The sequence below is a fragment of the Oncorhynchus tshawytscha genome, linkage group LG04, assembly GCF_018296145.1.
Source record: "Oncorhynchus tshawytscha isolate Ot180627B linkage group LG04, Otsh_v2.0, whole genome shotgun sequence".
Classification (NCBI taxonomy): domain Eukaryota; kingdom Metazoa; phylum Chordata; class Actinopteri; order Salmoniformes; family Salmonidae; genus Oncorhynchus; species Oncorhynchus tshawytscha.
The window spans coordinates 45,614,561-45,629,569 of record NC_056432.1 but is presented as its reverse complement, the minus strand read 5'-3'; the positions used below and the strand labels follow the sequence as shown (position 1 = coordinate 45,629,569).

Sequence of the window (15,009 nt, the reverse complement as noted above, 5' to 3'; positions counted from 1 at the left end):
ACTCCCAGCCCTAAACCCCCCTTCCACCTCTCCCGTGCCGCATGCTGCCCCCACTTCCTCTCCTCCCTCTTCATCCTCCCCCTCAAATCACCTTCCACCCTCCTCACTATCCCTTCCACCCCCCAATCTCTCCCTGTCTTGACTAAATTCTGCCTGGCTTCCCACAGTCCCCTTTTAACTGCTAGCTACAGATACTTGGCTAGCTTAGCTGCAAGGTTTCGCTAACCAGGCTAGTTCACAATCCTACCCTAGGTTTTCTACCTGCAAGGGAAGAATTTCTAGTCTTTCTCTCGGTAGAGAGATACGCTTTGTTTCCGTTGCAAGACTAACTTAGCACTAGCTTCCTCCTGCTAACTAGCTAGTTCAGTACCCCACTTGGCGAACAATAGCTATGTTCACTTGGTTAAGAGGTTAGCTTTTCCCAGCTAACACACTGCTAGTTAGCTGTGTTTTTTATTTTGTTCTGGGATTAGCTTTCCCATCGGTGCTATGGAAGAAGCTAACCCTGCCTCAGGGGATCCGAGCACCATGCTAGTTTGACAGCATTGAGATTGCTCCCAGCGGATTCCCTTGGAGGGAGTGGGGGCATCTGACCTAGGGGAACGCCCCAGCAGCAGAGAAGTGCAGTGGACAGTTACACTCGGTGTTCTGCGCTGGTACCTTCTTGGGTGGAGCACAGTGGGCGTCAATGTGCCACTGGTGAGTGCCTCACAATGGGCTGCTCGCTGAGAGAGTAGAAAACCAGCATGCATCCGCAGTCAAGTCGGGGACCCTATCCATTGTTACCAAGTGCTACAGACTGCAGTTCGCTATGAGACCTCTTGCCTTCAATGGCATTCTGGAATCAGATGCAACCGTGACTTGGCACGCATACTAAAGCAGGAAATCTCCTCTTGTTACGGTTTTCTTCCGTCGAAGGAGAGTCGGACCAAAATGCAGCATGGTTAATAATATACATCTTTAATAAAGATGAACACGAACAATACAAAAACAACAAACGGACCGTGAAAACCTATACAGCCTATCTGGTGAATACAAAAACACTGCGACAGGAACAATCACCCACGAAACACTCAAAGAATATGGCTGCCTAAATATGGTTCTCAATCAGAGACAACGAGAATCACCTGCCTCTGATTGAGAACCGCCTCAGGCAACCATAGACTTTGCTAGAACACCCCACTAAGCCACAATCCTAAAACCTACAACAAAAAAACATACATAAACACAACACAAAATAAACCCATGTCACACCCTGGCCTGACCAAATAAATCAAGAAAACACAAAATACTAAGACCAGGGCGTGACACCTCTCTTCTATTCAAATTGAATATCAGAGCGATAGCAGAGGAAGAGAGACATTGAGCCTTCTACTCCTGGTACATTCTGGTTACCAAAAAGTGGAGAGATTTGCCCCATTCTGGACCTACAGGTCCTCTCCAGTTATCTGAGGAATTTTGCGTTTCGTTTGCTCACACCGAACGTGCTGTCTCGTTCTATTCGTCCAGGCGACTGGGTCACATCAGTTGACCCGCGTACTTCCAGATAAGCATCCACACAAGGTTTCTAAGGATTGCCAAGGCAAAGCCTATGAATACCTTGTTCTCCCGTTCGGGCTAGCGCTTCCCGGACATTCACCAAGTGTGTGGAGGCGCTCTCAAGTCCGTCAGAAACGAGGGGCTGAGGGTATCTGCCTACATAGATGATAACCTGCTCTGCTCCCCTTCCTGGGAGCAAGCGGGGCGAGATGTTACCTCCTTGGTAACCCACCTTTCCGGGCTCGGGTTTCCAAATCAATCAGATAAAAGCTGTTTTGTACTGACACAGAGAATATAGAATCAGTATCATCCAACGCTGTCGGAAGGCCGCATCGCCTCATTCAGACAGTGCCTATCCCTATTAAACAGGAGGCACTCTGCCATGTTCTGAATACGCCTCCGGTTACTGGAGTTAATGGACTCCACTATCTCAGTGGTCCCACATGGCCTACTGAGGATGAGAAGTTTCAAACGCTGGGTTCTATCCCTACGTCTGTGCACTCGACATCAGAGTGCCTCACATCTTTCTGGAAATGGAGGGGCCCCTCAATCTTCACATTCGGCACCACTCTAAAAGTGGAGGAAGGTGATGACGACAGACGCATCACTCATGGGTTGGGGCGAAGTTTATGAGGGCCAGGCAGTTAACTGAGTGTGGACCACACAACTCTGTCTTGCCCATATCAATTCCTCTTTTGAAACACTTTCTGCCCTTCCTTCGGTATTGTCACAGCCTTGTCAGGACAGACAATATGACAGTTTCGGCCTACATCAACAATCAGGGATCATCATCATCAACAATCATTTTAAGGCACATGTTCCTTAAAATGGCCCACAGCCATATGGCATAGCCAGATCAGGGCCTAACATAAGGAAAACTCAAAGTATGCTATTCTGTTCTTCTGAAATAGACTACATTTTCTTCATATCATGTTTCATTATTGTGATGGTGTAAGCTATTTTACATGGATTTATTAGACTTTTCTTAAATGTAGATGTTCCAAATGCCTGCATCAGTGGCGTGTAAAACGATGTGTGGAAGCCAGGAGATGCTAAAGGTGTTTATGTTAATTCATGGTCAATTACTATGAGACCGGAAGTTATTTGATTGACAATCACCGGCTGACAAAATGTCATGACTACCATAGCCATAGTTGGTACACCCTTGGCCAAAGGCGCACCGCTCTCTGCCTTTCCCCCTATGCGCCTCACATTCCCCACTCTAGCCATAGTGAGACAACGAGGCTCGTCCCTCATCCTGGTAGCACCCACATGGCCGGGCAAGCTCTGTTTAACAGAGATTATTCTCTTGCTTTATGACGAGCCCTGGCAACTCCCATTATGCACGGATCTCCTGATCCAGGCAAACTGGCCCTATGTGTCTGGCCCGTGAAAGGTTAGATCTGGACACGACTAGTCTGCCTCTCAGAGCCATTGAGACAATCCATAGCCCCTTCTACACGCTCACTTTACGGAAATAAGTGGTGCATCTTTGAGAAGTGGTGTGACCAAAAACAAATTATTCCTTACCAATGTTTTGTGTCAGAGGTTTTCATGCAAGGCCTTCTGGACAGCGGGACGGCTTTCTCCACTGTTAAGTTCTACTTAACCGCTTTCTCAGTTTGTCAAATAGGCCTTAATAACAGCGCAGTGGACAAGCACCCTCTCTAGTGCCGTTTCAAGAAGGGGTGCGCCGCTTATGTCTGTATCCAAGCCTATAGCCCGCCTTGGGATCTTTCTACTGTGCTTGAGGCTTTGAGATGCTGGAGAATGTAGGGATGAAGTATCTCTGTCTCAAGACCTCTTTATTGGTAGCCCTTACTTCCTCAAAGCGAGTGAGTGAACGACATTCACTGTCAGTTCACCATTCCTGCCTACTATTTGTCCCGGGTTTTACCAAGGTAACCTTATTGCCTAACCCCACCTTTATGCCAAAGGTCAGCGACAGTTACAATTGTCTCACCTTGAAGCTTATGGCTTTCCACCTACCGCCTTTCTCTTCTGCAGAGGAAGAGCGTCTCCACCGTTTGTGTCCAGTGCGTGCTATACACATGTATTTGGATAGAACGAGAGCTTTACGCAAGAGCGACCAGCTCTTTGTGTCTTGTACACCCCCCTTCTCTCGTCAATGGCTGTCACATTGGATAGTGGATGCTATTATACTAGCTTATAATAGCACGGGTTTACAGCCTCTGGAGGGCCTGAGGGCTCATTCCACCAGAGGTACAGTATGGCAACCTCTTGGGCTCTGTTCAAAGGCTTCTCCTTGCAGGAGATCTGTATAACGCGGCATGTCGGGCATCCCCTCATGAGGTTCTACCGACTGGAAGTCACGGCACCTTCTCTGGTGCATACTGTTCTCAGTATCGGGGTCTCTGAGGGGTAGTCTGGAAACTGGTGTTCGGAGAGCGTGCCTACGTTATGGGAGTTTCATACATCTCATATGCGAGACGTCTGAACAAATAATTGAAAGAGAACTCCGTTATTCGAGTTTCCTGCAAACAGGCACGTTCCCACATGAGTCGACTCACACATAATATTAGAGAACCGGGGTTATGTAAATAACCTTGAGATGTTTTGTTTGTCACTGGTATCGTATATCTTTATATATCATTCATACATCATTCTCCCCATCCTTAACATCATTGTATACACAGAGTGCACCACCTCCTAGGGATCCCAATCTGAACCCAGTCTTATATTACACACTCATCATAATGGAATGGAAGTATTTATGTATAAATAGCAGTTCTCTGTTTAGACCAAACTCTTGTAAACACCCCACTATTGTTTCAGTTCCATTTCCTTAAGGCATCAGCACTCAACACAACTCTCTCTGAATTAGTTAATATTGTTGACATTAAAGCGAAGAGCTTACAGGGCTGGGAGGCACGCACACGCACACAATCACAGACATACACACACACACACAATCACAGACATACACACATACACACACACACACACACACACACACACACACACACACACACACACACAATCACAGACACACACACACACACACACACACACAGACTGTCCTAACCTTTTCTCATTTTGTTCTACTAAAAACAATATTCTCAGGTCAGAGTCTGACCCCCGGACTTGCAGCCAATTCCCTTCTAGTCATGTCTCAATTCTGACTTCCCTTGTTTCAGACTGCACATCATAAACAGAAGTTGTTGAAAGGAATATACAATATTATGAGACATGTTATAAGAAAAGGTCAGATAAGTCAATTGTTTTTTTCCCCCCGCTGAGCTGGGAGGAGAAACGGATGGGGAAAGAGAGAAAGAGAGATTCTCTCTTGAGGTTAAGCTGGATGTTAGTTCATCCATACAGTGCTGAGTGGTGCGATGTTAATTTCCTTCTCAGATGAGGATAAACGCTCTCAGATGACGTCTGAGGAATTTCCTGCCGAACCGAGGTTTGAAGCAATGGCAGCACTGCATTCTGTTGTATCAAATGGAGAACATGTGGGAAAATCGCAGTCAAGTTGAGTTATGTCAGACAAAAACCTTTAATCCTAGTAAATATTTAGGCCACCATTTATGGTAGGGATAAGGGATTATAATAACATGTTTTGATAATTTCATAAATGAACCTTGTTAATTTAGACAAAGTCTTAGCTCAGGGGTTGGCAATAATTTTGGTCCTGGGGCCAGACTGAGATTTCAAAATTCAGTGGAGGGTCGCACTTATTTATTTTTTTCAAACTTGTAGACCAGCTGATCTGACACTGTTATGGTGTCAAACCGTCTGGATCCAAGACAGCGGAAATGGCATAGGAAATCATATTTATTTGTGTCGACCCAATGAAGTAACACCCTATCAGTGAAATGTAAATAAGGAAAAATGAAGAATATTACATATGGCAACCGAAATAAAATGATTTGACTCAAAATGTAGCCTATGTCAATTAAAATTATGTAGTTAACACGTTTCATTGTAGACAATTCAGCCAATTATGGCTACATCGAGGCTACTCTTCTGAGAAAATACATGTATAGAAGACCAACTTTTAATGAATTACCACATTGTAAATTAAAGTGATATGGATTGCAGCAACATGTGTGACATACAATTGAAATATCATTATCAAACCAAGCCCTTTGTATTTGTTTCTTTGAATAACGACTTCCAAATAATAAATTCATCTCCACACCAGATTTCCTTCCAATTCAGATATTGTTTCTTCAATAAAGTACAATATGCCGCAGCCGGCCTAATGGCCTAATTACTGTAATCCTGTACGAAAATATAAAGGTTTACTATTGAGTGTTGTACCCGCAAAACACTGGCAGCTTCATTAAATAGTACCCGCAAAACACCAGTCTCTACGTCAACAGTGAAGAGGCGACTCTGTGATGCTGGCCTTCTAGGCAGAGTTCCTCTGTCCAGTGTCTGTGTTCTTTTGCCCATCTTAATCTTTTATTTTTAATAGCCAGTCTGAGATGTGGATTTTTCTTTGCAACTCTGCCTAGAAGGCCAGCATCCCGGAGTCACCTCTTCACTGTTGACGTTGAGACTGTTTTTTTATGCTGGTCCTATTTAATGAAGCTGCCAGTGTTTTGCGGGTACTATCTTCAGTGTTTTGTGGGTACTATTTAATGAAGCTGCCAGTTAGCGTCTGTTTCTGAAACTAGACACTGTAATGTACTTGTCCTCTTGTTCAGTTGTGCACCGGGGCCTCCCACTCCTCTTTCTATTCTGGTTAGAGCCAGTTTGCGCTGTTCTGTGAAGGGAGTAGTACACAGAGTTGTATGAGATCTTCAGTTTCTTGGCAATTTCTCGCATGGAATAGCCTTAATTTCTCAGAACAAGAACAGACTGACGAGTTTCAGAAGAAAGTGATTTGTTTCTGGCCATTTTGAGCCTGTAATCGAACCCACAAATGCTGATGCTCCAGATACTCAACTAGTCTAAAGAAGGCCAGTTTTATTGCTTCTTTAAGCAGAACAAAAGTTTTCAGCTGCGCTAACATAATTGCAAATTATTTTTTAATGATCAATTTGCCTTTTAAAATAATAAACTGGGATTAGCTAACACAACATGCCATTGGAGTGATGGTTGCTGATAATGGGCCTCTGTACGCCTATGTAGATATTTCATAAAAAATCAGCAACAGTAGTCATTTAACAACGTATTTCTGATCAATTTGATGTTATTTTAATGGACATAAAATGTGCTTTTCTTTAAAAAATAAGGACATTTCTAAGTGACCCAAAACTTTTGAACGGTATGTTTGTTCGTTTTTTCAGGCGATTAAAATGATTGGTTATATGGCTGCAATCCCAATACCGGGATCGATATGACACCAGTGAAAATAGAGAGCGCCAAATTCAAACCACAAATCTCATAATTACAATTCCTAAAACATACATGTGTTTTATATAATTTTAAAGGTAATCTTGTTGTTAATCCCACCAAAGTGTCCGATTACAAATAGGCTTTTCAGCGAAAGCACTACAAACGATTATGTTAGATCTCCACCAAACCACAATAAGCACAGCCATTTTCCAGCGAAATATAGCATTCACAAAAAGCAGAAATAAAGATAAAATTCATCACTAACCTTGAATTATCTTCATCAGATGACACTCATAGGACTTCATGTTACACAATACATGCATGTTTTGTTCATATTTATATTTAAAAAATCAGAGTTTACATTGGCTTATTAGATTCACTAGTTCCAAAAACATCAAGTGATTTTGCATAGCCACATCGTTTCAACATAAATACTCATCATAAATAGATGATAATACAAGTTATACACCTGGAATTATAGGTATACCTCTCCTTAATGCAACCGCTGTGTCAAATTTATTTTCAAGTTTAAGGAAAAAGCAACACGTGCAATAATCTGAGACGGCGCTCAGAACAGAAGCCAAATTAGCCGCCATGTTGGAGTCAACAGAAACCAGAAAATACATGATAAATGTTTCCTTACCTTTGATGAACTTCATTAGAATGCAGTCCTAGAAATCCCAGGTCAACAATAAATGCTTGATTTGTTCGAAAATGTCCGTTATTTATGTCCAATTAGCTACTTTGGTTAGCGCGTTTGGTAAACAATTCCAAAGTCACAAAGCGCGTCCACTATAACGTGATGAAATGTCCAAAAGTTCCATAACAGTCAGTAGAAACATGTCAAACGATGTACTGAATCAATCTTTAGAATGTTGTTTACATATATCTTGAATAACGTTCCAACCGGAGAATTAGAATGACTTCAGATGACCGGTGGAACGCAGGTCCTTCCCCTGTGAACGTGCATAGTGAATGCATGGTCAACTCGTGGCAGTGGTGACTATTTCCTGTGTCATTCGACCCCCCTTCACATTAGAGTCATCAGACAAAGTTCTATTGACTGTTGACATCTAGAAGTGAAAACTCATCCATATCTCGCTATAATTTCAATGAGAGCTTGGTTGAAAATCTTCCACCCCCAGAAAAAAAACAGGAAGTGGAATTTCTCAGGTTTTTGCCTGCTATATGAGTTCTGTTATACTCCCAGACATAATTCAAACAGTTTTAGAAACTTCAGAGTGTTTTCTATCCAATACTACTAATAATATGCATATATTAGTAACTGAGACTGAGGAGCTGGCCGTTTACAATGGGCACCTTTTCATCCCAAGCTACTCAATACTGCCCCTGCAGCCATAAAAAGTTAAAAACAAAATGATATATTATTTGTGCAACTTTAAATGACTTCATTATTATTATTAAAATACAATATCATTTGATTCATAACACAATGCAATCACGATTTAGTTTCAAATGTCAAATGGAATATTTCCTTTTGCCCTCTTGATAAGAAATGACCATATTCGATTCAGACAAGTAAAATCATTAATGGATAACATTAATTGGAAACATGGTGTAGGAAAAAGTATTCCTACACCATAGATTTTCATAGGGTAGGCTACATTGACATAGTAGATTTGCTGTGGTAAACAAGGGCATTAAATACTTTATTTTAGTTCTGCGGAATGATTGTCAAATAGATAAATCGTCCTTAGTCAAGTAGTATTGCCAGATCAAATTGTTCCGATGATAATACCCAGTAGAGGGCTTTTTTGTGCTAATTTTGGTTGCAATGAGGACTAAAGGATAAACCCGACATCCGCGTTGAGGAACAGTAAATCGGTGGCCAATGCTGCTTGCAATTGAGATCAGCTGCGCTGGTGAATTTCTCATGTATTGATGGTTTGACAAGAGATCATCTGCCAATAATCTACAGGCCAATCTTCGTTGCAATAGGCCAATGGAAACATTTGATTTGTTGTTGTTTGTTTCAGCGCTGAGAGGCCTGGACACCAGACCTATGGATGAGGATGAGAAGGAAGATGAGGACACTAGTACAGTGAAGCCTCTGCTTAACGGCGTAACGGAGAAGTCTAACGGGAGTGATAACGGACGTTCCTCTCAAATCCTCTATGTGATAACGTCCAGTCCCGGTAAACCAGACCACAACATGCCAGGTCAGTGGGCCGGACCCAACGGGACCAACGGACACACCTCTAGTATGTAGATACCAATATTGTTGTTTTCTATCTATCACTTACCAGCATCATATCTTTCTACTTCTCTGGGTTTCTAATGGAGCTTTCTACTATGTCTCACCTCTATTGATACCGACGTTGCAACGTCCTACCTCTCCGTCTCTCAGTTACTACTTGTTTCTTTTTTTGTACCTTTGGTACTGTTTTTTTACCGTTCTGGGCTTTCTCATATGTGTAACCAACAGCGTACCGTTCTGGGCTTTCTATTATGTGTAACCAACATTTTACCTTTCTGGGGTTTCTCTCATGTGTAACCAACAGCGTTCCTGTCTGCCTCTGTGGTCTCACACTGGTTTTGATTGGTCAAAAACTGTATGTTTTACAAAAAAGGTGTGAGACCTGCAAGGGTGCAGCCAATTGGTGGGCCTAGGAGGACATAGGCCCACCCATTTGGGAGCCAGGACCACTCACTGGAGAGCCAGGCCCACAAAATAGCTTAATTACAGACAGAAATACTCCTCAGCACCCTCTCAGATGATACTGCAGGTGAAGAAGCCAGATGTGGAGGTCCTGGGCTGACGTGGTCTGCGGTTGTGAGGCCGGTTGGACGTACTGCCAAATTCTCTAAAACGACTTTGGAGGTGGCCTATGGTAGAGGAATGAACATTAAAAACAGCTTTGTTTGACATTCCTGCAGTCGGCATGCCAATTGCACGCACCCTCAAAACTTGAGATATCTGTGGTATTGTGTTGTGTGACAAAACTTTACATTTTAGAGTGGCCTTTTATTGTCCCCAGCACAAGGTGCACCTGTGTAATGATCATGCCGTTTAATCAGATTCTTGATATGCCACACCTATCAGGTGAATGGATTATCTTGGCAAGGAGAAATGCTCACTAACATGGAGGTAAACAAATATGTTTAAGCTTGGTGTGCATATGGAACATTTCCGGGATCTTTTATTTTCAGCTCATGAGACATGGGACCAACACTTTAAATGTTGCGTGCATATTTTTGTTCAGTATATATTAAAATAAAAAGCATGAGCTGGCGCACACCCAGAGAAAATGATTTAGTGTAGAGGTGCTGACTAACGGTGAATAAACTGTCAGCTATGAAAACAAAGAGAGTAGCACACTCCACATGTATAACCTCCCAGTCATTTATTGGGCATTAAGGTTGAACCAAAAGATTACATGTAACAAAAACATTTAATGAAATTGGAAATATTTTAATATATAAGTGATATTAAATGAAACAATTTATGTTGACGCTAATGTTATAATAATGCTAATGTTAAGAAAGGAATAATATATTCAATATGCTGTGTGCTATTGTCTTTCAACAGTTTCGCTCAATTCATTCTGATCAAGATAGCAATTATGAAACACCCGTCACTATTGACATTGGTCGCACTAGTTGTCTACATAACCTGGTTCAAGCATTGATGACATTACCCTGAAGAAGGCACAGTGATGCCGAAACATTGGTGTTTTGTCCCCCAGTAAATTACTGGGAGGTTATACTTTGACCTTATAGCTTGCTGTTAAGTAACAGATGTGCAACAATAACGTAGGTACTAATATTTTACCATCTGAATCGGTTGTGACAAAGGTCTTTAGGCTACCGTGTGCCTGTAGATCAAGCCTTACACTGAGTGTACTCTTTCCCGACATAGACTGACCAGGTGAAAGCTATGGTCCCTTAATGATGTCACCTGTTAAATCCACTTCAATCAGTGTAGATGAAGGGGAGGCGACAGTTTAAACAAAGAGTTTTATGCCTTGAGACAATTGAGACATGTTATTGTGTATGTGTGCCATTCAGAGGGTGAATGGGCGAGACAAAATATTGAAGTGCATTTGAACAGGGTATGGTAGTAGGTGCCAGGCACACCGGTTTGAGTGTCAAGAACTGCAATGCTGCTGGGTTTTTTACTCTCAACAGTTTCCCATGTGCATCAAGAATGGTCCACCACCCAATGGACATCCAGCCAATTTGACACAACTGTGGAAAGCATTGGAGTCGACATGGACCAGCCTCCCTGTGGAATGCTTTCGACACCTTGTAGAGTCCATACCCCCAACGAATTGAGGCTGTTCTGAGGTCAAAATGGGGTGCAACTCAATATTAGGAAGGTGTTCTTAATGTTTTGTACACTCAGTGTATAATACTGTACAAATATGGTGTAGATGTGCCAGACTGTTTTTAGTTTATAGATCCCTTTTATCTCTATCCGATCAGGTTTCTCCATGCTTGTCTGAGAGTCTACTCAAGTGCATAGGGTGCTTCTTAACTGATATGTTTTCTTCTAAACTGTCTGATTTCAATTGTGTTTCTGTGTTGACAGTGTGGACCATCTACGCCCTAGCTGCTCTCCTGACTCTGACAGTCATAGCCATGGTGGCTAAACTACTACTGCATATTACAGTGAAGTAGGTATTACATTTTACAGTTTGATGTAAATTATGGACAATGAAGTTTTATTGTACTAATGCCTCAAAAGTATAACCGAAGTGTAGTTTATTGTATCTAATATATTTATAACACTGTGAGAGCCCCAGCCAGTGGAATATGTAACCTAATGTTACTGTTCTCTCTTGCCATATCTATTTCTCTCTCTTCTCCCCCCCCTCATCCCTCGTCTCTTTCCAGGTCTCCCAACATCCCGACCAGCAGTGGTTCAGAGAGCTGCAGCGTGCAGAGTGCTGCGTCCGAGCCCTGGATCATCTTCTACCGGCCCTCCACCATCTCCCTCTTCAAGAAGAAGCTAAAGAACCACCACGGAGACCTCAGCCCTCTGGTGGGCAACTAGCGAACTGCAGTCTGGTCTACTAACATCATCACCATCATGTACCAGGGCCTAGCGTACCAGAGCTAGTTATAGAGCTAGCCCCTCTACCAATGAGACTCTATGGGGTACTGAGCTACAAAGCTAACATAATCACTAATGACTGATTCACTGACTCACTGAGTGACTACTACCAAATGGCCCAAGAGCCAAGTCCCGAAAGGGGATCCAGACAGGGCTGTCTGTGTCTGCTGTGTACAAGGCAGGAGGGGAGGGCAGCTATACAGTGTGAGGTGGATGTTTTACTGTAGGGAACTCATCTTCTATGGGTTCCACTTCCATTGTCCATGGATGTCTGAGAGCATTGCAGTCCTCCTCTAGAGACAAGGGTTGGCTGGGGCCAAAGCAAGCAGTTTCCATAGGATTCCTCCAGAATGCAGGCCTTTCATTTTAACTGTGTGCCGGTGGGGCACAAAATGTCTGACAATCTCTCCAAATTCGCTAACCTGCGAACAACTGAGGGAGCCATGCATATTCCCCATCAGTGACTGTCATAGGTGTCTCACAGAACAAGGTGTTGGATCACAAGGGGTCAGAGTAAGGCCTAGATTCAATCAGATCAAGTGTTAAACAGCGATATCTGATGTTTTGGTGGTGTCAGAGTTGTAACTGTTGGAGCAGTCAAATCGGTTAGCAGGTGCTCTTGATCATTGTCACAAAGCCACACCCGCAGCTCACGTTAGAAGTTCAGAACGAGAAAATGTAGGCTGTCTAGAAATAATGACACTCAAATTAAAAATCATTAGACGAAGAAAGCGTAATCGAGGTATAGATTACAACTCACATTCCAGTGTTCGAACTTGTAGAGAGGGCTGCTTGGGATTTCTCTTAATGCGACTCCGTGCAGCCAATGGTAAAGTCCGCTTTAGGTATAATGCCACTTATGGATTTGAAAGTTCTAAAGCAGTTCCACCACCGACACTGCTATCTCTTCCACACCGCCTCTGGAGGAAACTGTATCAAGAGTCTCTTCCATGGCCACTGGTGGATGAGGGATGTGGTTTCATTAAACAACTGCCGTTCAAAAGAGTGTTTGAAATGCTCAGAGGTTCTCTCTCATCCGCTCGGCTGTGGTTCTTATCTTTCTGGTTGAACTATGTTTAAGTGCCTTAAGGATCTTAAAGAAGCCTGCTATGGCTTCTTTCCCTCTCCCCTCCTCCCCTCCTTCTCACTGTCTTTGAGTCTATTGCTTGTGGTCCCCACCCTATGAGAGACCATGTCGATGGGATTTACTGTAGCGTGGGCGAGACTTGGGAAAAAGGTTTGCTTCATTTTTGTATCTTTTTCTTTCTGTGTGCTCTTATGCGTAGTCTTCTTGGACATTACTGAACATATTGCTATCGTTATGTTGCCATTTGATTACAAGGAGGGGGTAAATTGTGTTGTATATTGCGTAATTCAATGTGGGGGATGATGATGATGACATATGTCCTGCTCTTTCATTTTGTGTCTCGGCAAAGCAATGGCAAAATCCTTCAAAGTCGTTTTTGTACTTACTCATCAACTGCTACTTAGCTCGGAGGTTGGAGCACATTTCCCTCCCCCCCTGTCTTCAGCAGCAGATTCATTCCCACATTCAGAGGGCTCACGAGACCCAAACAACCTCTCTCAACTTACAGCTAAAGCACAAATAATATGGAATGAATGAATGAAAGTACTCGTGATGGTCCACTGTGGAAGGCAAACGACTGTTGCAGTCCGGCGTGTTTCTGTGAGCATTGAGGACACGTTGTAAGTTAACAATGCATTAATGTGCCCCTTGAATACAGCAGGTTGGAATTCCATAAAGAGAGGTTGAACCATCGATGAAATATATGTTAATATATATTACATTATACTGTATATGTATAATAATGTTAGAATTCTATTTCTATGGCTTTGTTTTTCCCAACAATCTCAAACCCAGTGAAAGCTGATTAATCTGGTCCAAACGTCAATGCACTTAAATATGCCTCTACTTGTATGGTGACAGATAAATAATACTGAAATCTAGTTTGGCTCTTATTTGCTCTCGAAACCAAAAACCGTTTGAAACTGATGATAGGAGATTTGCAAAAGTGCAAACTTGACATTGAGAGCACTTGCAACAAAAGGGTTAAAGTTGATATGCAAAATTGTATGGATAGATTACATTTTAGGTAGTGTAACTTGGTCAAAAAATACTTTCATTTCACCTCATTTTAACATTCTGTCATAAACAGCACATGTTCAACGACATAAAACAACATGTTTTCCCACCCCAAGGGGTATTTTTGTTTTACTATTGTAAGTGCCAATAAAGTACCATTAAAGTAACAGAGTTGTATATACTCTAGATGATACTCTCCATTTTGGCACTCCCCCACTTTTGTAAAAAAAATATACATTTTGGAAGCTATGGAAATGCATTTATTAACGTCTACATTTGTTTTTGTCACATTTATTATTATTTTTATTTGACATAAAATTATGTTTGCTAAACATAAAAATTCCAAATGAATAAATAAATAAAAACATTTTCCTTAAAGTATCATTTTTTAGAAAGCGCTAATGTTACTGTCCCCACTAAAACAACACAAATACTTAAATACATGAAATGTTATCTTTGAAACATTTAAATGAAATACTGTAGAATTCCATTCATTCCTATGGAGGACTGCTTTTCTGAGGAGTGCCAATATGGCCGACTGGTGGCTTCAAAGCCTTTGCATTTTTCCAATACATAGCATCAGCAATCCAGAGGTTCTATACTTCATTGACTGTAACAGTGTTGAAGTTTCCATCTTAAATCAGCCATGCTTTTGATGGCTCGTGACAGCTTGTTGTGTGCAACAGGCCAAAAAGAGTTGACCCAGCTCACCTGCTTTTACACTATGATGTGACTTGAAATTGGAATAGTTCAATTGGAATTGCTTCACTAAATTAAAATGAGATTTCAGTTCACGTAACAGGGTTGACCTTAAAATGAGGGGCAGACGTATATTATTCACTAATCACAATTAAATAAATAACAATCTTCAGAAATAACTCTGTCAAAGCAAGAACATAATTAGGGCTTTACAATGATGGTGAAAATGTAATGACATTTTGTGGTTAAGTGGGTTCAAATCTTCCTACAAGTCAGAACA

At 42.0% G+C, this 15,009-nt stretch overlaps 1 protein-coding gene across 2 annotated transcripts in view; it reads left to right on the top strand.

Annotated features, from left to right (window-relative positions):
- kremen1 (kringle containing transmembrane protein 1) overlaps nt 1–14,414 on the top strand; it is a 105,893-nt gene extending 91,479 nt beyond the window's left edge. The window contains exons 8-10 of one of the 2 annotated variants that reach the window (XM_024418247.2): nt 8,847–9,029; nt 11,402–11,486; nt 11,707–14,414. In XM_024418247.2, the coding sequence (XP_024274015.1) occupies nt 8,847–9,029; nt 11,402–11,486; nt 11,707–11,866 (428 nt within the window). In that variant the 3' untranslated portion in view covers nt 11,867–14,414. Of the gene's footprint in view, nt 1–8,846; nt 9,072–11,401; nt 11,487–11,706 lie in introns of both variants that reach the window. The other variant, XM_024418246.2, reaches the window with a different exon arrangement.
- Nucleotides 14,415–15,009: the final 595 nt, after the last annotated feature.